At 43.0% G+C, this 25219-nt stretch overlaps 1 protein-coding gene across 2 annotated transcripts in view; it reads right to left on the bottom strand.

Annotated features, from left to right (window-relative positions):
• The window catches only part of CALU (calumenin), a 38321-nt gene extending 13677 nt beyond the window's left edge, over nucleotides 1-24644 (bottom strand). The window contains exons 1-3 of one of the 2 annotated variants that reach the window (XM_067469377.1): nucleotides 24553-24644; nucleotides 11153-11388; nucleotides 3256-3449 (exon numbers count right to left, since the gene is read on the bottom strand). In XM_067469377.1, coding sequence (XP_067325478.1) covers nucleotides 3256-3449; nucleotides 11153-11379 — 421 coding nt within the window. In that variant the 5' untranslated portion in view covers nucleotides 11380-11388; nucleotides 24553-24644. Of the gene's footprint in view, nucleotides 1-3001; nucleotides 3196-3255; nucleotides 3450-11152; nucleotides 11389-24552 lie in introns of both variants that reach the window. The other variant, XM_067469378.1, reaches the window with a different exon arrangement.
• Nucleotides 24645-25219: the final 575 nt, after the last annotated feature.

The following is a 25219-nucleotide window of genomic DNA, read 5'->3' as shown; positions in this document are numbered from 1 at the left end:
ACCTGAACATGAGGAAGAACTTCCTGACTGTGAGAGCCGTTCAGCAGTGGAACTCTCTGCCCTGGAGTGTGGTGGAGGCTCCTTCTTTGGAAGCTTTTAAACAGAGGCTGGATGGCCATCTGTCAGGAGTGCCTTGAATGCAATATTCCTGCTTCTTGGCAGAATGGGGTTGGACTGGATGGCCCATGAGGACTCTTCCAACTCTAGGATTCTATGATTCTATATATTTTTGATGATCTTAGGAACAGATGGAGAAGCCTCCTACCAAAAGCCCTCCTCCACTGTGATTGGCCGGCCTCTCAGCCAAGGGGAGGGGAGAGCAGGCGTGCTCGGTGCATGGCAGCATGGTGCACATGTGCGGGGCGAGAGAGAGCATGTGCGGGAAGAGAGGCTCGCGCAAGCAACTTCCTTCAAGGCATAAGAGTTCTCTATTGGAAATTTGGCACAATTCTGTTCTTGGTCGGGTTTAGAATGCTTTTTAATTGTAGGTAAACTATAAATCCCAGTAAAGACAACTCCCAAATGTCAAGGTCTATTTTCCCCAAACTCCACCAGGGTTCACGTTTGGGCATACTAAGTATCGGTGCAAAGTTTGGTCCAGATCCATCATTGTTTGAATCCACAATGCCCTCTAGATGTATTTATTTATTTATTTAAAGCATTTATATTCCGCCCTTCTCACCCCGAAGGGGACTCAGGGCAGAGCACAACATATAAACGGCAAACATTCAATGCTGAAACATAGTATTCACTGGAGCAAATTTGGCACAAATACCCGGTATGCCCAAATTTGAATACTGGTGGGGTTGGCAGGAGGATTGATTTTGCCATTTGGGAGTTGTAGTTTCTGGGATTTATAGTTAACCTGTAAACAAAGAGCATTCTGAACCCCACCAACAATGGAATTGAACCAAAGTTGGCACACAGAACCCCCATGACCAACAGAATATACTGGAAGGGTTTGGTGGACACTGACCTTGAGTTTGGGAGCTGAAGTTTGCCTATATCCAGAGAGCACTCTAGACTCCAACAATGATGGATCTGGACCAAACTTGGCACGAATACTCAATATGTTCAAATGTGAGCACTCGTGGGGTTTTGGGAAAATAGACCTTGAGATTTGGGTGTTGTACTTGCTGGGATTTATAGTTCACCTACAATCAGGGAGCGTTCTGAACCCCAACAATGATAGAATTGGGCCGAACTTCCCACACAGAGACCCCCATGACCAACAGAAAATACTGTGTTTTCTGATGGTCTTTGGCGACCCCTCTGACACCCCTTCATGACCCCTCCAGGGGTCCCAACCCCCAGGTTGAGAACCACTGTATTAAGGGGTCACGGCATTAGGAAGGTTGAGAAACACTGCTTTAAAAAGATATGTAAGTTCTTGTGGGTTTTTTCGGGCTATATGGCCATGTTCTAGAGGCATTTCTTCTGACGTTTCGCCTGCATGTATGGCAAGCATCCTCAGAGGTAGTGAGGTCTGTTGGAAATAGGAAAAGGGGTTTCTATATCTGTGGAATGACCAGGGTGAGATCAAGGACTCTTGTCTGCTGGAGCTAGGTGTGAATATTTCAACTGACCACCTTGATTAGCATACAATGGGCTGACTGTGCCCGGAGCAAACTCTTCTTGAAAGGTAATTAGATGTCCCTGCCTGTTTCCTCTCTGCTGTTTTTGCTGTTGCGATTTTAGAGTTTTTTAATACTGGTAGCCAGATCTTGTTCATTTTCATGGTTTCCTCCTTTCTGTTGAAATTGTCCACATGTTTGTGTATTTCAATGGCTTCTCTGTGTAGTCTGACATGGTGGTTGTGAGAGCGGTCCAGCATTTAAAAATGCTGTGTCCAGGTTGGTTCATCAGGTGCTCTGCTATGGCTGATTTCTCTGGTTGGAGTAGTTTGCAGTGCCTTTCATGTTCCTTGATTCGTGTTTGGGCGCTGCGTTTGGTGGTCCCTATGGAGACCTGTCCACAGCTGCATGGTACACGGTAGACTCCTGCAGAGGTGAGAGGATCCCTCTTGTCCTTTGCTGAACGGAGCATTGGTTGTCTTTTCTTAGTAGGTCTGTAGGTGGTTCGTATGTTGTGTTTCCTCATCAGCTTCCCTCTGCGGTCAGTGGTTCCCTTGATGTATGGCAGGAACACTTTCCCTCTGGCTGGATCTTCATCTTTACTCTCGTGGCTTGTTCTTGGTCTTGCAGCTCTTCTGATGTCTGAGGTGGAGTCTCCCTTGGCCTGGAGAGCCCAGTTGAGGTGGTTCAGTTCATCTTGAAGGAGGTGGGGTTCACAGATTCTTTTTGCACCGTCTGCCAAGGCTTTAATGGTGCTTCTCTGTGTCAGACTAAACAGAGAAGCCATTGAAATACACAAACATGTGGACAATTTCAACAGAAAGGAAGAGACCATGAAAATGAACAAGATCTGGCTACCAGTATTAAAAAATTCTAAAATCGCAACAGCAAAAACAGCAGAGAGGAAACAGGCAGGGACATCTAATTACCTTTCAAGAAGAGTTTGCTCCGGGCACAGTCAGCCCATTGTATGCTAATCAAGGTGGTCAGTTTAAATATTCACCCCTAGCCCAACTGACAAAAGTCCTTTGTCTCACCCTGGTCATTCCACAGATATATAAACCCTTTTCCCCAGTTCCAACAGACCTCACCTCTGAGGATGCTTGCCATAGATGCAGGCGAAACGTCAGGAGAATTGCCTCTAGAACATGGCCATATAGCCCGAAAAAACCCACAAGAACTTAGGGATTCCAGTCATGAAAGCCTTCGACAATACAAAAGACATGTAGTTAAAACATCAATAAAGCAGAGGTATGAAGTCACATCTCGTAAAGTTGCTTCAGTATAAATTTGCGAAAGGGCCAATCAGATTAGGAAGTAGTGTATTTGCAGCAGAGAATTCTCTCAATCCCAAACGACGTTGCCCTTCTGCTTTATTGCTAAGAGATCAAAGTCTCTGCGGCTTCTTCAAGCACTTGACCCCTTACCCAGGTAAGTGCCATAGGTCACGTTTCTGTACTCCTCCCAGGAGATCAAGCCATCTTGGTTCATGTCATACTCCTGCCACTGGTGCTCGACATTGTCAAACACGTACTTCTTCTGAGCCTTCTGAATCCAGGCCTTCAGCTCCCCCTCGGTCACCAACCCATCCTTATCCGTGTCTATTTTATCTACCATCATTCTACAAGACAAAACAGCAGGTTTCAAGGCAAGGCTCTTACGCGGGGGGGCGCCCACCTACCTAAGATGTAGCCGTAGGTGGCATTTTTATACTCCTCCCAGGAAACGAGCCCGTCCTCATTGAGGTCGTGGCCCTTCCACTGCCGCTCTACATCCTCGTAAATCCAGCGCTTTTGGGCAAACTTAATCCAGTCTTTCAGCTCTTCGGGAGTTACAAACCCGTCCTTGTCTTCATCTATTTTACTTACAATTTTTCTGTGGGAAACGCAGAAAAAAAGCCAGCAAGAGTTAAGAGAAACAAACCTGGGCCTAACAGCTGGGACCAACACACTGTGGGAAAGGGAGATGGGCCTGAAACAGAGGAAGGAAGGAAGGAAGGAAGGAAGGAAGGAAGGAAGGAAGGAAGGAAGGAAGGACCACAAAAAAGCTCACTCAGAGCTCCCACTCAGTAGGAGAGGGGCAACTTGCACCCCTGTGAGGGTCCACTCAGCATTAGCCTTGTCTGTTTTGGCTCACAGACACTCAGTGTTGTAGATGTACCAAAGGCTGATTTTTTTTGTCGTGTCAGGAGTGACTTGAGAAACTGCAAGTCGCTTCTGGTGTGAGAGAATTGGCCGTCTGCAAGGACGTTGCCCAGGGGACGCCAGGATGATTTGATGTTTTTATCATCCTTGTGGGAGGCTTCTCTCATGTTCCCGCATGAGGAGCTGGAGCTGATGATGATGATAATAATAATAATAATAATAATAATAATAACGACTCCGGCCCAGTTTACCTGTCCGAACGTATTCTCCCCTATGAACCATCTAGGTTGTTAAGATCGTCTGGAGGGGCCCTGCTCTCGGTCCCACCGGCCTCTCAGGCGCGTCTGGTGGGGACGAGGAACAGGGCCTTCTCGGTGGTGGCCCCTCGACTCTGGAACTCTCTCCCACTGGAGATCAGAACTGCCCCCTCCATTCTGTCGTTCAGAAAACGTGTGAACCTGGCTATGGGGTTTGGCTTTCGACGAGTGAATCAATATTTCTGTGATCGGATAGATGACGATGAATGATGGACAACGAATTCACGATGACGACTGACCATTGTTATTATGTGATTGCATTTTGCTATTATAACGTTTTAATTGAATTATGTTATATGATGTTTTTAATGATTGTTTTGTGATTTTATTGTTGGAAACCGGCCCGAGTCCCCCGATAGAAGGGAGAAGACCGGTATACAAAATTGCTAAATAATAATAATAATAATAATAATAATAATAATAATATATTTATATTGATTTAACTGATGATTTAGAAAGAATTGTGAGCTTTCCTATGGCACAAAGTGATGGGCTCTCAAATCTGGGAAATTCAAATTCAGGAAATTATTGTTCTCTCTGTGAGAAAACTGGCTCGGAAAGTGCAGGGCCTCAAGGGCATTCAGGGGAGTCAGAAGTAGCAACAGCAGATAAGGAAAAGAGCTGAGTGATAAGGAGGGTTCCATTGAAAACCCACCTGTAATAATAATAAAATAAAATTCAAATTCAGGAAATTATTGTTCTCTCTGTGAGAAAACTGGCTCGGAAAGTGCAGGGCCTCAAGGGCATTCAGGGGAGTCGGAAGTAGCAACAGCAGATAAGGAATCGAGTGAAGAGCTGAGTGATAAGGAGAGTTCCATTGAAAACCCACCTGTAATAATAATAAAATAAAATTCAAATTCAGGAAATTATTGTTCTCTCTGTGAGAAAACTGGCTTGGAAAGTGCAGGGCCTCAAGGGCATTCAGGGGAGTCAGAAGTAGCAACAGCAGATAAGGAATCGAGTGAAGAGCTGAGTGATAAGGAGGGTTCCATTGGAAACCCACCTGTAATAATAATAAAATAAAATTCAAATTCAGGAAATTATTGTTCTCTCTGTGAGAAAACTGGCTTGGAAAGTGCAGGGCCTCAACGGCATTCAGAGAGTCAGAAGTAGCAACAGCAGATAAGGAATCGAGTGAAGAGCTGAGTGATAAGGAGGGTTCCCATGAAAAACCCCCTGTAATAATAATAAAATAATAATAATAAAACTTTATATACCGTTCCATCTCCCCGAGGTAACATCACAAAGCATACAAGGTAAAAAACAACATAACTATAAGATTAACAAAACAAAATATAAACATAAAAATTGTCGCCATAACACACATATTAAAAGAATCCTGCCTGTTCAAGGCAATTTTAAAAAAATTGAAAAGGCCCGGCCAAGATTTATGGAAACCCAAAAATTCTAGGGGGCCCGGGAATTAAGTGCAATGCTATGGCAGGCAACAATAATATTAGGTAGGGGTCTGTGGTTGTTCATTCCGGGGCTGATTAGAGGAAATGATCTGGGTAATTGGTAGGAAGAATAAGGCCGCATTTGACAATGTGTGGGGCTGAGTTAGAATTGGTCATTGTCAAAGGCTTGTTGTAACCACCAAGTCTTCAAACTCTTATGAAAGGAGGGGAGGGATAGGCCTGTCTTATTTCCCTTGGAAGGGCGTTCTAGAGGTGGAGGGCCACCACTAAGAAGGTCCTCTCTCTCGGTCCTCCCTCCAGGTTTTTTGGACTTCAACTGTCCCACCAGCTGTGAGGAATTATAGGAGTTGAAGTCCAAAACACCTGGAGAAGGACCGAATTTTGCCCATGCCTGTACTACTCCTTCCAACCATCAACCCAAGAGCCAGGAGATGCAACCAAATGCAAGAACAGGCCTGAAACAGCTGGGTAACCAAATGCATGTATCAGACAAGCCCCCACATTGGCAATCTTTAGGAAGAGCCTGAAAACGTGGCTGTTCCAGTGTGCCTTCCCTGAATAAAGGAACAATCCCCTGCAAAATACCCTGAAAAGCACTTTAATTACCCGTTGAGTTGCTCTCTACTCTTGGTTTAAAACCCTCCTACTAGAAACATCCTTTGTTCGTGTCCAGCATTTACTTTTAATGTTTTAACTATTACATCTGGCCCAGCCATAGGTTTTCAAATTCTTCTGTGTTGTTGTCCATGTCTGAGTTATACTAATTGTATTGTTTATTTTGCTTATTGCTTGTTGTTTTTACTATTGTTTGTTGTTTTAAGATGCTCCGAGTCCCCATTGGGGAGATGGTGGCGGGGTATAAATAAAGATTATTATTATTATTATTATTATTATTATTATTATTATTTTATCATGTGTTGTTGGGCTTGGCCTCATGTAAGCTGCTCCGAGTCCCTTGGTGGCGGGATATAAATAAAGTATTATTATTATTGTTGTTGTATTGTTGAAGGCTTTCATGGCCGGAATCACTGGGTTGTTGTAGGTTTTATCGGGCTATATGGCCATGGTCTAGAGGCATTCTCTCCTGACGTTTCACCTGTATCTATAGCAAGCATCCTCAGAGGTAGTGAGGTCTGTTGGAACTAGGAAAAGGGGTTTATATATCTGTGGAATGACCAGGGTGGGACAAAGGACTCTTGTCTGCTGGAGCTAGGTGTGAATGTTTCTAGGCACTGTCAGGCCATTATATGCTAATCAAGGTGGTCAGTTGAAACATTCACACCTAGCTCCAGCAGACAAGAGCCCTTTGTCTCACCCTGGTCATTCCACAGATATATAAACCCCTTTTCCTAGTTCCAACAGACCTCACTACCTCTGAGGATGCTTGCCATAGATGCAGGCGAAACGTCAGGAGAGAATGCCATATAGCCCGAAAAAACCTACAACAGCCCATTATTATTATTATTATTATTATTATTATTATTATTATTATTATTGGAGCCCCCAGTGGCACAGTGGGTTAAACCCCTGTGCCAGCAGGACTGAAGACTGACTGGTCGCAGGTTCGAATCCGGGGAGAGGCGGATGAGCTCCCTCTATCAGCTCCAGCTCCTCATGCAAAGGGGACATGAGAGAAGTCTCCCACAAGGATGATAAAAACATCAAATCATCCAGGCGTCCCCTGGGCAACGTCCTTGCAGACGGCCAATTCTCTCATACCAGAAGCGACTTGCAGTTTCTCAAGTTGCTCCTGACACAATAAATATTATTATTATTATTATTATTATTATTATTATTATTATTATGAATGGGATGATGGTGTTGCGTACCTTCAAGTTGTTCTAGACTTCATGGTGACCCAAAGACAAGCGTATCATGGGGTTATTTTGGTGATATTTGTTTAGGGGGTTGCTTTTGCCTTCCCCTGAGGCTGAGTGAGCCTTGCCCAAGGTCACCCAGTGGGTTTTCACAGCCAAGAGGGGATTTTCATCCATAACTCCATGTACTTCGGTGCTCAAACCAATATACCACGTGGCATGGCATGGTAGTGTCATTTTATTGCTTTCCAGTTTAGCTGCTCTTCTCGAGCTAGCTGCCGGACACTTTCTGGGAAGGAGACTTTGTGCTGCGCTAGCACTTTTCCTATGACATGTGAGACTCTTTTCTGTGCCAAGAGAGTCACAAAGACACCCTTCACTACCCTCTGCTTTCAGTGACACATATTGGAGAGACTTGAACTGAAATCTAACCTACGCACAAAAAGGTCAAACAAGGTCCAGAAAGTGCCCTACGACCTGTTGACCTACTTGAACACCATTCCTTCAGAGGACAACCTCTTAGCCATTTTGGGTGGCCCACGATTCACCTTGCCCAAAATCAACACAACACAATATGAATTCCCTGATTCAAAGGATCAGCGCTCAGAAAGGAAGTCATTCAGACAGATGACACTGTTGGACAAAGCAGCAAAGAGAGCTATTTCTGCTTAACCTTCCATGAATGCAATTTGGATCCCAGCCATTTTGTCTCTCCAATCCCCACCTCACAATGAAGTTAAAGGTCACTGTGAGAAGTTCAGAAAAGCTGGATGCTACACGCAAGAAAAATGTGCATGGTTTTGTCTCCTGAGTAAAGCTTCTATATGCAGGCCAGCAAAAATGCAAGAATGCACAGCCAAATATAACTACAGCTGTCACCGCTGTTACTTGACACCTGGGCACAGAGAGAGGTTGTGGATGTGTGTGTGTGTGTGCGTGCATTAGGGGAGAGACAGCATTTCCCATTGCAGAGGGAGAGCCTCTGGTCACAGTCAAGGTCACGGTCTTGTTGCTCAGCTAATCTGCACAAAACAGGTTAATTTATTAGCACCATTATTATTTTTTTCTCACAGTGAACACTAGGGCTTTGTTCAGGTATTGGTTAAGAGCAGCAAGTGGCTCAAATCTCACTGCAAACTTGAATTTTATGATATTTCATCAGCAACTTAATGGGCTGCTAACAGGATGCATTATCGGTGATTTCAGTGAGGCCAAGGAACCCCTCCTTTGGAGCAAGTTGCCTTTAATTCAGCAGGGCTTACTTCTGAGTAAATGTAACTATATATTGTGTATATATAATATATTGTATATACCAGCGTTTCTCAACCTGGGGGTTGGGACCCTGGGGGAGTCGCGAGGGGATGTCAGAGGGGTCACTGAAGACCAACAGAAAACACAGTATTTTCTGTTGGTCAAGGGGGTTCCGTGTGTCAAGTTTGGCCCAATTCTATTGTTGGTGAAGTTCAGAAAACTCTTTGATTGTTCGCGAACTATAAATCCCAGTAATTACAAATCCCAAAGGTCAATGTCTGTTTTCCCCAAACTCCACCAGTGTTCACATTTCAGCATATGGAGTATTCGTGCCAAGTTTGGTCCAGATCCACCATTGTTTGAGTCCACAGTGCTCTCTGGATGTAGATGAACTACAACTCCCAAACTCAAGGTCAATGCCCACCAAACCCCACCAGTATTTTCTCTTGTTCATGGGAGTTATGTGTGCTAAATTTGGTTCAATTCCATCTTTAGTGGAATTCAGGATGTTCTTTAATTGTAGCTGAACTATAAATCCCAGAAACTACAACTCCCAACAGTATTCAGATTTGGGTGTATTGGGTATTTGTGCCCAGATTGATCCAGTGAATGAAAATACATCCTACATATCAGATATTCACATTATGATTCATAACGATAGCAAAATTACAGCTATGAAGTAGCAACTAAAGTAATTTTATGGTTGGGGGTCACCACCACATGAGAAACTGTATTAAGGGGTCGCGGCATTGGAAAGGTTGAGAACCACTGGTATATACATATAATATTGATAATATTATAATGTAATACAATATAATATGAGCCCACAGTGGGGCAGTGGGTTAAAGCACTGAGCTGCTGAGCTTGTTGACCGAAAGGTCACAGGTTCGATTCTGGGGAGCGGCATGAGCTTCCGCTGTCAGCTCTAGCTTCTACCAATCTAGCAGTTTGAAAACATGCAAATGTGAGTAGATCAATAGGTACCGCTCTGGAGGGAAGGTAACGGCGCTCCATCCAGTCATGCCGGCCACATGATCTTGGAGGTGTCTACAGACAACGCCGGCTCTTAGGCTTAGAAATTGAGATGAGCACCACACCCCAGAGTCAGACATGACTTGACTTAATGTCAGGGGACAATCTTTATCTTTACATAATACAATATACTACTACTACTACTAATAATAATAATAATAATAATAATAATAATAATATAGCATATATATCTTGTTTGCTGTGTATAACAATAGAGCAGGGGTCCTCAAACTAAGGCCCGGGGGCTGAATACGACCCTCCAAGGTCATTTACCCTGGCCTTGCTCAGGGTCAAGTTAAGTCTGAAGCTACTTGAAAGCACACAACAACAACAATAATCCTATCATCAGCCAAAAGAAGGCCCACACTTCCCATTAAAGTACTAATAAGTTTATATTTGTTAAAAACTGTTATTCATTTTAATTATTGTATTGTTTTTAAGTTTATTGCTTATAAGTTTAATATATAATGATATTATATTATCATTATATATTTTATATTACATTAATATTACTAATAATATTGCAGTATAATGTTATAGTACAATATAGTAATATATAATATTACATTTTGTGCTATGGTAATAATATTGTATTTACATATTACTTGTAAGCCGCTCTGAGTCCCCTTTGTGGCGAGAAGGACGACATATGAATGTTGTAAATAATGGCAGACTACTAGAAACAGGGGAAAGTGAGACTGAGGCCCCTTCTACACTGCCATATAGTCCAGGTTATCAAATCAGATCATGCTTTGAACTGGGTTACATGAGTCTACACTGCCATATAATCAAGTTGAAATCAGAACGTATCTCCTGCTATGAACCATCATGAAACTTAAGATTGTCAGGAAAGGCCCTGCTCTCAATCCCACCACTCTCGCAAACGCGGTCGGTGGGGACGAGAGACAGAGCCTTCTCGGCAGTGGCCCTCTGTCTGTGGAACTCTCTCCCTAAGGACATCAGGTTGGCCACCTCTCTCCTATCCTTCAGAAGACAACTGAAGACCTGGCTCTGGGGCAATAGGAAAAGGAATTTTGGAATGTTTGCAACATTGGGTTCTCCTGGCTTGGTTTTGGTTTTACTGGCACATTAATGTATTGATGATTTTGTATAACATTTTACAAATGATTTTACTGTTTTAATTGTAATTTTATGGTGTATATGTTGTTAGCATCATCTGATGCTTATGTGAGGCCACCCTGAGTCCCCTTATGGGGAGAAGGGTGGGGTAGAAATATATGAAATAAAATAATAATAATAATAATAATAATAAATACATAAATAAATAAACAAACTACAATTGGGCTAAAAGTCTATGTAAAGACAGGCCGGTTAGCTTAGCTGTTTGAGCCACACAAGTAGATCCAGGGTTCCTTGGAGGCTTCCCCTTCTCCTCAAAGCCGCACATAGCTGATGTAGAGGACTCCCCAACGCATCAGAAAGTATTCCCAGTGTGCCTGCGCTCTTGGAAGGGTATATGAAAGGCTGAAGAGGCCTCAAGCCTACCAAAGGCCTTCTAAAAAGCAGAATCCTCAAGCCCCGCAAGTACCTAAGCAACGCTGAAACTATGGGCCTGTTCCAAAACCTAGGTCCTCTTACCCCAGCCTCTCCTTGCTCTCCTCCGGCGTCAACTGGTCAAAAGTCTTGGCCTCCTCAGCCCCTAGGAAGGCATCGTGATCGTAGTCAAAGTTCTGCCCGTCGTCGTGGACTTTGTCGCTGAGCTGTGGCTCGTGGTGGACGCGGTCCTTCTTCTCGGTGGGTTTGCTCAGGACGCAAAGCGTCCACAGGAAAAGGTACGCGAGGATTTGCCGAACTGCCACAACCATGGTGAAGCCCTTGGAAAAGGGAAGGAGAGCAACAGTTAGCCCGCTTCGGCCCCAGACGCAAACGCTGCAGCGCTCTGTGGCTTGCTTCCTTCCCACGGGAACCCCGTTAATCACATCTCCTCGCCTTCTCTTCCCCGAGAGGCCTCTAAGTGGGAAGAAAAGTCATTAGAGCTGTAATTGCAGCATTTACTGTGACCCTGCAGGAAGCCAGTAATCTTAATTAACAAGAAGTGGTGGAGCCTGGAAACAGCAAGTTAAACGTTCCCAGACAATCCCTGGGGCTATTGTTTTCTGGTGGCCCAGAAACAATTACAAGGCCATTCAAGACGAGGTGGGCATGCATCTGCTCAACAGTCATAGGCACAGTTAAGCTCCGGACAATCCATCAGGACACCTTCGACAGATGAGGGATCCTCTAGGCTTAAAGATAGGCACAAACAGAAACTCCCTGGAAATTAATTGATATTTAAGGGCAGCCAAAGAATAGTTGGCTTCCTCCAATCAGAGTGAAATGCTCTCCCCAGGCTTTCGGCTCCCTCCCGGTCAAAGTTCCAGCCTCTCCAAAAAGGCCTTTGATCATTCACCTCCGTCCTGCCAACTTCATCCGTCCCAAGATCCCAGATGGAATTCCTTCAGGAAATGGGAACAGGAAGCAAAGGTGCTAGTTAGCAAGAAAGGAAAGGAAGCGGAACAGACAGCTGGCTGCAAAGACTGAAGTGGCAGAAATGAGGAGTGAAGATGGATACGCGGGTTGAAGGAAAAGTAATGCCTCCACCTTCGTTACTTGGGTTTGGATAGGAATATTTTAATAAATCAAACACAGAAATAATCCTTAGGATGTTCTTTTTAACTACCCGTATGTTCTGGCATATAAGGCGACTGGGCATATAAGACGACCCCCAACTTTTCCAGTTAAAAAATAGAGTTTGGGATATACTCGCCGTATAAGACTACCCCTCTTCCAGCACACACCAAATAAATTTTTTAAAAGCATCACATTTGATTTCAATATGGTCGTTTTCCTCTTACTGTACCTCCTTCTCTGTCTTTCAGATCTCACACATGCACACCTGCACCACTTCACTGCAGTCTTCAGGAGCGAGATCTGAGAGGCAGAGGAGGAGGTATGGTAATATTTATTTATTTATTTATTTACTTTATTTGTATACCGTTCTTCTCAGCCCTTAGGCGACTCAGAGCGGTTAACAACAATAGTTTCAAGATACACAGTACAAAATCATTGGACATTTAAAAGCATAACGATTAAACATCAAACATCAATACATCAATATAACAAATCCATCTTGTCTCATCAATAGCATCAGAATCCAGTCTCGATATCCATTATTCCATGTTCCAATAATCAATTACACTGCCTAGTTGAACGTCTGTTCGAACAGCCAAGTCTTCACTCTCCTCTGGAATGCCAGTAGGGAGGGGGCCAATCTAATATCCGTAGGAAGGGCGTTCCACAGCCGAGGGGCCACCACTGAGAAGGCCCTGTCTCTCGTCCCCGCCAGGCGTGGTTGTGAAGCCGGTGGGATCGAGAGCAGGGCCTCCCCAGACGATCTTAATGTCCTAACTGATTCGTAGGAGATGTGTTCATAATAGAATACAAGGGTGGGCCGGACAGGTAAAAGAGGTGTGTTTTTCTGGGCCCAGAGCCACTCTATATATTTTTTTCATACCTCGGGCACCCCAGACGCCTGCAGCTAGCTCCGCCCTTCACTTATACCTTCCCGGTGAGGCGCCCCTTCACCTCACCACCGGGACCGCATTAAGTCCACGAATCCTGATGAATGGATTTTCTTCTACCGTACTTGTACAGTGTCGCCCTTAATGCTTTCATACAGTCACTGCATACGGCAGGGACACGACCACTGCCATGTCCTTTGGGATGACACCTTCTGCTGTCAAAAATTCAATGACTGCAAGTTGCTTAAGTCGCAGGGTTCCATACTTCGCACTTTAACAACACAAGTGTTCAATGCTAAGGCTTCCTGCCAAAACTGAACTACAGGGGAGAGTCTACTGAACAAGCCAGTACCTGCCGCATACCAGTACTGCCATCTGTTGAGGAGTTACGAAGGTGGAGGCATTACTTTTCATTCAACCCTCATAAAACCCAGAAAGACAATTTGCTAGAGCATAACTCTAGCATAATTTCGAGCATAACTTTTTAATGGAAGCCATCATAATCCTTATAATAATAATAATAATAATAATAATAATTTTTATTATTATAATTACCTAATATAATATAATATTATTATATCCTTATAATAATAAGGAGCCTCCGGTGGCGCAGTGGATTAAGCCGCTGAGCTGCTGAGCTTGTTGATCGAAAGGTCATAGGTTCGCATTCAGGGAGCAGCGTGAGCTCCCGCTGTTAGCTCTAGCTCCTGTCAACCTAGCACAGTGGTTCTCAACCAGGGGTCCCCAGATGTTTTTGGCCTACAACTCCCAGAAATCCCAGTCAGTTTACCAGCTGTAAGGGTTTCTGGGAGTTGAAAGCCAAAAGCATCTGGGGACCCCAGGCATGTTATTCTCATAACACATACAGGCTACAGAACTTGCACTTTCCCAATACCATATTTGGGGCTATATCTTCTAAAAAGCTCCGCATACTTTCCGGATGTCCTTGATTTCGACATGCTGGAAGATGTCCAACTGAAGTCAATTGATTTGTGTAACTTGGAATTTCATGGCCGACTCACACCAGAAGGGAGGGCCATGTGGAAATATTCCAAATGCTTTGGAATATAATCACCGACTTTTCAAATAAAGCCAGACTGTGACAAGAGCAAAGCAAAGTACAACTGAAGAGCATTCCAGCTTCCCCAAATCTAAGAGAAAACCACCACTGACCTTGACAACCAAGTAAACTTGGAACCTTAGGTTCATAAACATGTTCTAAAAGACTAAACAAAGAAAATGCACTCATCCTTATTTGCAACCATTTTGAAAGTACAGAAAGAGAAAGGAGTCTTGAAGACTAACCCATATTACTACAGCAGTTGGATGATTAAATAAATAAAAAACCACGAGCGAACAGAATAATAATTCTGTATGCAGACGACACACAACTCTACGACACCTTTCCACCTAATGTGGCACGGCTTGCTAGGAGTCAGCTGCATTAAGATCACTACTGACCAAAAGGTCATGAGTTCGAAGCCAGCCCAGAGTGAGCTTCCGACCAAAATTGTGTAGCTTGTTGTTGACCTTTGCAGCCCAAAAGACAGTTGCATCTGTCAAGTAGAAAATTTAGGTACCACATATGTGGGGAAGCTAATTTAACTGATTAACAAGGTCATAAAAATCTCCAGGAAGTATGCAAAGAATGAGAAAGTACTTCATCAGTGTCACAAACAGACAGTGAAGCGGCAGCTCCCCTGGTGGCCAGAAGCTGGAATGTTAAATAGCCTCTGAATGTCTGTCTAGTGTCTATATATGTTCTGTGTCTATGGCATTGAATGTTTGCCATGTATATGTGCATTGTAATTCGCCCTGAGTCCTCTGCGGGGTTGAGCATTAGATTAGTTTTATTGATTGTGATGTATAATTGATTGTTTTAATTGTTTTATAATTGCTGTTTATATATGTTTTATCTTATTGTTTGTGTTGGCATCGAATTGTGCCTTTTGTAAGCCGTCCTGAGTCCCCCCTCGGGGGTTGAGAAGGGCGGGGTAGAAATGCGTGAAATAAAATAAAATAAAAAAATAAAATAATAGAAGGGCGGAATATAAATACTGTAAATTAATAAATAATTCCAAGGGACACCTCCCCCCCCCCCCCACATTCTGGACCAGTGCCTGGCAGCTGTGATGGACTGGATGAGGGCTAACAAGCTGAAGCTTAATCCAGACAAGATAGAGATCATTCTGGTCAGTTGGGAGGCCAATCAGGGTATAGGGTGGTCACCTGTGCTCAACGGGGTGACACTCCCCTGAGGACATAAGTCAGCAGTCTGGGGGTCCTCCTGGAATCAGAGCTAATGCTTGAAGCTTAGGAATTGCCGGTGGCCGGGAGGGCCTTTGCACAGTGCGCCAGCTTGCTGGACTTGCCAATGAGAAACCCTGATAAGAACTGTGACAGTGATAAAGGAAATGTTTGCAACATTCCTTATATTAAGAAGGAAGTCAACATAAGATCAACCACAATCAAGAAGATCAACATCTGGCCAGGAAACTGAGATGGATCCAGGATAGAAGACATCCATCATTCATTTACAACTTTAGGACGACACCAGTAGAATATTCCTATAAAAGACTCAGTCTAATAATGCTCAAAGTGTGACCGACCTGAGGAGTCTGGTTCACCCGCTATGCTCTGCTCCATGGGAAGGAGAGAGATTGTGTACCTATGGAGAGTGGCAGATCTGCAAGGGAGCAGTCTGGCCACTTTGGGGCTTCTTTCTCAAGGGAAGAGGAAGAAGTGCGCTTTTGGAGTCTTGGATTTTGTGCAGGGAGTCATGTTCCGCTGTATGGAAAACAGAGATCTGGTCCTTGGCATTGTTCTTAGTGAAAGAAATTTTGGCATTTCGGCGTTTTGAAGTTATGGCGTTATGGAAGTTTTGGAACTGTGTATTGGCAGGCTGCAGGAAATCAGGGTCTGGCCTAACAGGTATTTCTCCAAGGAGGGAGAAAAATGATATGGTAATATTTTGGATGCATATGGATGAATGTGTGTACATGTGTGTGAATGTTGAGTGAAAATGTAATTCCCCTTTGTTTGTTTGTTAACCAATGTTGTGAATCCAATGTAGTTGCACAGAATCTGTATGTCTGTATGTCCAATGTCATTCTATGTCTAAATTGTCATCTCTATCGTGATTGTGTCTATTGGAATTTTTATATTATTATTATTATTATTATTTTAATGTCATTTTGATAATGTTGTTGTTGTCTGTTGTATATATTTTGATTTTATTGCTGTATTTTGTTGTCTGGACTTGGCCCCATGTAAGCCGCTCCGAGTCCCCATCGGGGAGATGGTGGCAGGGTAGAAATAAAGATTATTATTATTATTATTATTATTATTATTATTATTATTAATGTTTTCTATAATCTGATATACCTTTTCACGCTGGAAATTGCAATAAAAAGAACCTATGCTTCAAAGTTATTGAAAAGTCATTCATGACATTTATATATTGTGTGTTGGATGGGGTCGCACTCCCTCTGAAGACACAGGTTCGCAGCTTGGGTGTGACCCTGGATTCGTCGCTGAGCCTGGAGCCCCAGGTCTCAGCGGTGACCAGGGGAGCATTTGCACAGCTCAGGCTCGTGCGCCAGCTGCGCCCGTATCTTGGGAAGTCTGACTTGGCCACGGTAGTCCACGCTCTTGTCACATCCCGCCTAGACTACTACAACGCTCTCTACGTGGGGCTGTCCCTGAAGACGGCCCGGAAGCTGCAATTAGTCCAACGCGCGGCAGCCATGATTCTAACAGGAGCGGAGCGCAGGGAGCATACAACCCCGCTGTTGCACCAGCTCCACTGGCTGCCGATTTGCTACCGGGCCCAATTCAAGGTGTTGGTATTGGCCTATAAAGCCCTAAATGGTTCCGGCCCAAGATACCTATCTGACCGCATCTCGGCCTATGAACACACCCGGACTTTGAGATCTTCCGGGGAGGCCCTGCTCTCGATCCCGCCAGCCTCTCAAGCACGGTTGGCGGGGACGAGAGATAGGGCCTTCTCGGTGGTGGCTCCTCGGCTGTGGAACGCCCTTCCTGTAGACGTTAGGCTGGCACCATCTCTCATGACATTCCGTAGAAAGTTGAAGACCTGGATGTTTGTGCAGGCGTTTGAGTAATTCAGTGCAATTTGGTAATTTGGAACATAGGAACGGAACAACGGACGACGAATTTGGATCACGCTTGGATGATGAGGCGATCGGGGATGGGATTTGTGATAACTGTGTATTGATGATTGCTTATTAGCTATTAATGGAAATGTGTAATTTAACTGTCATTGTATATTAATTATTGCTGTTTTATTGTCTTTGCTGTTTGGAAACCGCTGTGAGTCGCCCTCGGGCTTGAGATACAGCGGTATACAAGAATAGTAAATAAATAAATAAATAAATAAATAAATATTTGTATTTTTGAGTTACATGCATTAAAGTAGAGATATATGTCAGTGTTTGCTGATTAAGTGTGTTTATATATATGTACATGTTTTCTTGCTTTATTTGTGGTTGTTTTTCTGTGGAAAGAAAATGGATTTTAAAAAAATGGGAAAGGAAAGACCAGACCCAAGTGCATTTGTTTAAACGTTTTCTAAATGGCAATTCTTGCTAGTTCTGAATTGTTTCCCAACTTTACTGCCTACGACCCAACTATACTGCACAGATGTCAAAAATTCAAAGTAATGCTTTATGCATTGCATAAGCAAACTATAAACCAAAGAAATTCATAGGATAATAAACGTGTTGGTCTCCAAGGCGCAATAGAGTTCTGTCGTTTCTGCAGCTGTTGAGTCTGACTCAACTTTGCTCTTTGGAAAGTGCACACCCAGGCACATTTCTCGGCTGCCCACTTTCATCTCTTTCTCTATAGCTCTCTCTTATTTATTAGGCCAAAGAGGCAGCTCACAACATTGGGGGTGTTCTCCAAAATCTTACACCCTTCAGACAAATTGAGATAATGGGAATTATATTGCAATCCAGTATACCAACTGGGAAGGGATGTTTTACAATATTCTATGCAGTGTATTGTCGAAGGCTTTCACGGCTGGAATCACTAGGTTCTTGTGGGTTTTTTCGGGCTATAGAGCCATGTTCTAGAGGCATTTCTCCTGACGTTTCGCCTGCATTAGATGCAGGCGAAACGTCAGGAGAAATGTCTCTAGAACATGGCTCTATAGCCCGAAAAAACCCACAAGAACCTATTCTATGCAGTGTCAAAATGCCATCCAATGAGCAAACCTAAACAAGCAATACTACTGTAATATTAAAAATCATTCCTAGGGTGTATGTACAGTATATAATTAATGCAGTTTGGCACCACTTTAACCACCATGACTTTCATGCTAGGAGTATGGGGAAGCACCAGCACTCTAATTCATATTACTGTTTCATTTTATTTATTTATTTACGACATTTCTATGCTGCCCTTCTCACCCTGAAGGTGACTCAGAGCGGCTTACAAGATATATATATATATATATATATATATATATATATGCATTCAACATACTATATTAATAGCATAGTACAATATCAGTATTAAATATTACTATATTGTATTATACCATTATATTGTAATATATTGTATATTGTAATATTATTAGTAATATTACATGAAGTATAAATATTTATTTTATTTATTTATTTACTTTGCTTGTATACCGCAGTTTCTCAGCCTGTAGGCGACTCAACGTGGTTCACAACAAGAGCAAAAAGACAATCACAACAATATACAATTTAAAACCATTAAGAGCATAATATACAAAGTAATGACACATCAATAACAACACATTAACGTCTCGTAACTAGAATCGTGATCCAAATTCGTCGTCTATGATTCCGTTCCTATGTTCACCATATTCATTGCACTGTTTATCCGAATGCCTGTTCAAACAGCCAGGTTTTTAGTTTTCTTCGATTTTAATTTTGTATTATTAGTAGTATTATATTATTATATTAGTATTACATTGCATTACATTATAATATTATAACTATATTATATACAATATGCTATATTATATTATACTATATTCTATTATTAACATAGCACAGGAGACAAGGTGGAACTGTCTTCGGCTCAGCGATGAGTCCAGGATCACTCCCAAACTGCAAACCTGTGCCTTCAGGGGGAGTGTAACCCCGTCGAGCACAGGCTGTAACCCTATGCCCTGTTCGGCCTTACGATTGACCAGGAGGACCTCTGTCTTGTCTGGATTTAGTTTCAATCTGTTGTCCCTCATCCAGTCCGTTACAGCTGCCAAGCACCAGTTCAGGACTTAAACATCCTCCTTAGTGGCAGGTGGGAAGGAGTAACAGAGTTGGACATCATCTGCGTAGAGATGACACCGCACCCCGAAACTCCGGATGATCTCTCCCAACGGCTTCATGTAGATGTTGAACAACATAGGGGACAATACTGAGCCCTCCAGGACCCCACAGTACAATGGCCGTGGGGTCAAGCAGGAGTCCCCTAGCAACACCTTCTGGGAGCGACCCTCGAGGAAGGACTGGAGCCACTGCAAAGCAGTACCCCCAAGACCCATTCCTGCGAGGCGTCCCAGGATACCGTGGTCGAGGGTATTGAAGGCCGCTGAGAGGTCCAGCAGAACCAACAGGGACACACTCCCCCTGTCCAGTTCCTGGTGAAGATCATCAACTAAGGCGACCAAGGCTGTCTCGGTTCCATGTCCCGGCCTAAAGCCAGACTGCGCCGGATCCAGATAATAGGTGTCTACCAAGAAATTCTGGAGTTGCAAGGCCACCACACGTTCCAGGACTTTTCCCAAATAGGGGAGATTGGAAACTGTCCGATAGCACTGTTCAACGGAGAAAAAGTTGCGGGCCTGAAAATAGTTTTATGATTTTGGGGTGCTGAAAATGAAAATGACATTTAAATATGTATATTGGCTCTAGTTTTTATGATATAAGCAATCACGTGATCACGTATGGTTGAAAAAATGCATGTTGCGACTTACACTATGGAAGATTCTAGAATATTCTAGAAAGTTGGATGACGCAGTATGAGTGCCGTATGCAAAAGCCAGAAAGCCCAATATAAGTCCAGACCTTTGAACAGTGAGGGTCAGTCAGTTGAAGACTGAGACAGTATCCTTAAACATCGTTTTACATTGTTCTTTTTTACTGTAGTGATGCCTTGCACGTGTGTCAATAAAGCACTATGGAAAAAGATATCAAGGCAAATGGACTCCGTCAATGCTGTCAGACTCCTGCTGGAGCATTGCAAGAGGGAATCCTTTCCTTGAATACAAAAGAAAAGTCAAGAGAAGCAAACAGGATATAAACTAAAGTCACGATTAAAGCGGCATTGAAACTTTCAGACTTTTCAACTGCATTAGGCCTACTAATAGAGTTTCTTGCTGCACAAACATAAACAATAGACTAATTAAATAACTATTTCTCATGTATAAACTATTGGCAATATAATTTGACTAAAATTTAGTAAATATTCACGGTTTATATACATGCAGTAAGGTTAGGCGCATTATCATAATATTAACGAGTTACCTATTGTGGAGAAAATTGAAATAGCTGTTGCATAAAAACCAGAGCCAATTAACACATTTAATTATTATATTTGAATTCAGCATGTTAAATTTATTAAGAAACGGCACATGTCGTTTCCGAAACTGAGAAAAACTGAAAATTTGTAGAACAGTGTAGTTGACAAATTGAGTGGTTGTCCAGTGATGTTTTTTTCAAGAGCGGTTTAATAACAGCTTGTTTTAGGCTGGCTGGAATGATGCCTTCCCGAAGGGAGGCATTAACCACCACCTTTACCCACTCTGCCAAACCCCCTCTGGCTTCCTTTACCAGCCAGGATGGGCAGGGGTCTAGGATGCATGTGGTTGCCCTCACTTCCCCAAGAATCCTGTTGACGTCCTTGAGCTGAATAGATTGAAATGAATCCATCAAAACTGGACAAGCAGATGCTCGTGTTACATCCTCAGAGATTGCCGTTAATATGGGGTCAAAGCCTAGACGGATCGAATCGACTTTGTCCGCAAAGCACAATGGGACCTGTAATCCAATAAATCAACCCATAACCAATGGCTAATATTTTTTTAAAATAATCCTTCTTGGGCCCTTCCCATAAATGTAAATCAGGGGGAAATGGGACCTGTAGTCCAATAAATGAACTCACAATAACTGGAAATCCATTGTGGATTGCTTCAAATAAGGAAGCTGCAAATTTTATGGCTAGTGGAAAGAGAATGGGACTTGTAGTCCAATAAAACAACCCACAACCAATTGTTAATACTAAAAAAAAATCGCTCTTTGGCCCATCCCACTAATGGAAATCACAAGTAGCAATGTCTGGCAGGGGACAATGGGCCTTGTAGTCCAATGAAAGCGCCTATAACAAATTATTAATATTAAAAATTACTTTGGAGCTGCAATGGCTATGGACAATGGGACCTGTAGTCCAATAAAACAATCCACAACCAATGGCTAAAAATTACATCCCATAAATGGAAATCGCAAATGGCCGTGGCCGGCAGAGAACAATGGGACCTGTAGTCCAATAAATGAACCCACAATAACTGGAAATCCATCTTGGGCTGCCTCAAAGAAGGAAACTGCAATGGTTATGGCTGGTGGAAGGTCAATGGGATCTGTAGTCCAATACAAAACGTATAACAAATGATTAATACTCTTAAAAATTACTTGTTTGGAGCCATCTGATATAACGATGCTGCAATGGCTATGGCTGGCAGGGGACAATGGGACCTGTAGTCCAATAAATTAACCCATAATAACTGGAAATCCATTTTGGCCAGCCTCAATGAAGGAAGCTGCAATGGTTATGGCTGGTGGGAGGACAATGGGATTTGTAGTCCAATACAAGTGCCTATAACAAATGAATAATACCAAAAATAATTAATTTGGAGCCCCTTCATATAACTAAGCTGCAATAGCTATGGCTGGCAGAGGATAATAGGACCTGTAGTCCAATAAAGAAACCCACAACAAGGAACTAATGCCAGAAATCACCCTTGGTCTGCCGCAGAGAAAGAAGCTGTAAAGCTGTAGTCCAATAAATGAACCCACAACCAATGACTCATATTTTTTGAAAAAAATCCAAGCTTTGACTCATCCCATGAATAGAAATCACAAATAGCAATGGCTGGCAGGGGACAATGGGCCTTGTAGTCCAATAAAAGAGCCTATAACAAATCCTTAATATTAATATAATAATATAATAATAATTTAATAATGTAATAGTATTACATTATTATTATATTATATTAATATTAAAATTACTTTGGAGCTGCAATGGGTATGGCTGGCAGAGGACAATGGGACTTGTAGTCCAATACAAGAGCCTATAACAAATTGTTAATATAAATATAATAATAATGATAATAATTTAATAATATATTATTATTATATTATATTAATATTAAAAATTACTTTGGAGCTGCAATGGGTATGGCTGGCAGAGGACAATGGGTCTTGTAGTCCAATAAAAGAGCCTATAACAAATTGTTAATATAAATATAATAATAATGATAATAATTTAATAATGTATTATTATTATTATTATATTATATTAATATTAAAAAATTACTTTGGAGCTGCAATGGGTATGGCTGGCAGAGGACAATGGGACTTGTAGTCCAATACAAGAGCCTATAACAAATTGTTAATATAAATATAATAATAATGATAATAATTTAATAATGTATTATTATTATATTATATTAATATTAAAAATTACTTTGGAGCTGCAGTGGGTATGGCTGGCAGAGGTCAATGGGACTTGTAGTCCAATACAAGAGCCTACAGCAAATTATTAATACTAAAAATAATTAATTTGGAGCCCCTTCATGTAAGCAAGCTGCAATAGCTATGGCTGGTAGAGGATAATGGGTCCTGTAGTCCAATACAGAAACCCACAACTGCCAAAAATCACCCTAGAATCAGAGAATCCAAGAGTTGGAAGAGACCTCCTGGGCCATCATCCAGTCCAACCCCCTTCTGCCAAGAAGCAGGACTATTGCATTCAAATCACCCCTGACAGATGGCCAGCCAGCCTCTGCTTAAAAGCTTCCAAAGAAGGAGCCTCCACCACACTCCGGGGCAGAGAGTTCCACTGCTGAACGGCTCTCACAGTCAGGAAGTTCTTCCTCATGTTCAGATGGAATCTCCTCTCTTGTAGTTTGAAGCCATTTTTCCATTGCATCCTAGTCTCCAGGGAAACAGAAAACAAGCTTGCTCCCTCCTCCCTGTGGCTTCCTCTCACATATTTATACATGGCTATCATATCTCCTCTCAGCCTTCTCTTCTTCAGGCTAAACATGCCCAGTTCCCTAAGCCGCTCCTCATAGGGCTTGTTCTCCAGACCCTTGATCATTTGAGTCGCCCTCCTCTGGACACATTCCAGCTTGTCAATATCCCTCTTGAATTGTGGTGCCCAGAATTGGACACAATATTCCAGGTGTGGTCTAACCAAAGTGGAAGAGAGCATGGGGAGCATTACTTCCTTAGATCTAGACACTATGCTCCTATTGATGCAGGCCAAAATCCCATTGGCTTTTTTTGCCGCCACATCACATTGTTGGCTCATGTTTAACTTGTTGTCCACGAGGACTCCAAGATCTTTTTCACACGTACTGCTCTCAAGCCAGGCACCCCCCATTCTGTATCTTTGCATTTCGTTTTTCCTGCCTAAGTGGAGTATCTTGCATTTGTCACTGTTGAACTTCATTTTGTTAGTTTTGGCCCATCATCTCTCTAATCTGTCAAGATCGTTTTGAATCCTGCTCCTGCCCTCTGGAGTATTGGCTCTCCCTCCCAATTTGGCGTCGTCTGCACACTTGATGATCCTGCCTTCTAGGCCTTCATCTAAGTCATTAATAAAGATCCTGAGCAGGACCGGGCCCAGGATGGAACCCTGCGGCACTCCACTCGTCACTTTTTTCCAAGATGAAGAGGAAGCATTAGTGAGCACCCTCAGAGAAGGATGCTGTAAAGTGGAAGGACAATGGGAAATGTAGTCCAATAAGACAACTCACAAAGAATGGCTAATTCTAAAAAATCAATCACTGGGCCAATCTCAGAAATGGAAACAGCAATGGCAGGGGATGGTGGGACTTGTAGTCCAAAGGATGAACCCAAAACTGATGGCTACCAATGGGAATTGTAGTCCAATAAGACAACTCACAAAGAATGGCCAATTCTAAAAAATCAATCACTGGGCCGATCTCAGAAATGGAAACAGCAATAGCAGGGGATGATGGGACTTGTAGTCCAAAAGATGAACCCAAAACTGATGGCTACCCAAAGAGATGGGGACAATGGGACTTGTAGTCTAATAAATCAACCCACAAACAATGGATAATGCCCAAAAAAATAACTCTTGGGCCCTTCCCATAAATGGAAACCTCATTTGCTGTGCCTGGTAGGGGATAATGGGACCTGTAGTCCACCCAGAAGCACTCCCAAAGCGTTTACTTACCTTCCACGGCAGTCTTGAAGAGCAGAGCCGACGGCGCAGGCGCAGAACGACGCGCACCAACGCGCATGCTCAGGGCGCGGGAGGCGATTGGCTAAGGACGTCCCGCCACTCAAGCGAAACTCAAGCAAGGATTGGTAAAAGCGGCGGGTTCTTTCACTCCAGGCAAGGATTGGCCACAGAGGGCGTTCAAAGAGGCGGGCTTTTTGTTCGTCCAATCGGGAAGAAGGGGAGGGTATAAAAAGCGGAGAGCGCCTTCGTGGCTCCTCAGTAGATTCGAAAGGGCGTGGATGACTTGTTTTGGGCCTTTGAAGCTAAAATCAGAGCAATTGCTTCAGAATTTCGTTCTGGATAAATTCTACTGAGAGAATAATGCTCATTTGTTCGATAATTTTAATTAATTTGGTCATTATTTTCGAAATATAACTTTCCTGAGGAGAAGGCACGACAGCGCATGCGCAGAGCAAAACACTCTGCGAGCGGGATTGAGACGCAGCAGCTGATTGGCCGAGCCCTTCGCGTCAATCAGTGGGAATCTCGCAGTGGATTGGCTAGCATGAGACGCGTTTTGTCCTCCTATCCCCGAGAAAGGGAGGCGGGGCAAAGGAGCCAAAGGGATATAAAAGGCGCGACCGTTATGAGCCTAGGTCATTTGGAGCCACGCCTTTCC

The sequence above is a fragment of the Anolis sagrei genome, chromosome 5 (assembly GCF_037176765.1).
Source record: "Anolis sagrei isolate rAnoSag1 chromosome 5, rAnoSag1.mat, whole genome shotgun sequence".
In the NCBI taxonomy this organism is placed as follows: Eukaryota; Metazoa; Chordata; class Lepidosauria; order Squamata; family Dactyloidae; genus Anolis; species Anolis sagrei.
This window is presented reverse-complemented; position numbering and strand designations above follow the sequence as displayed.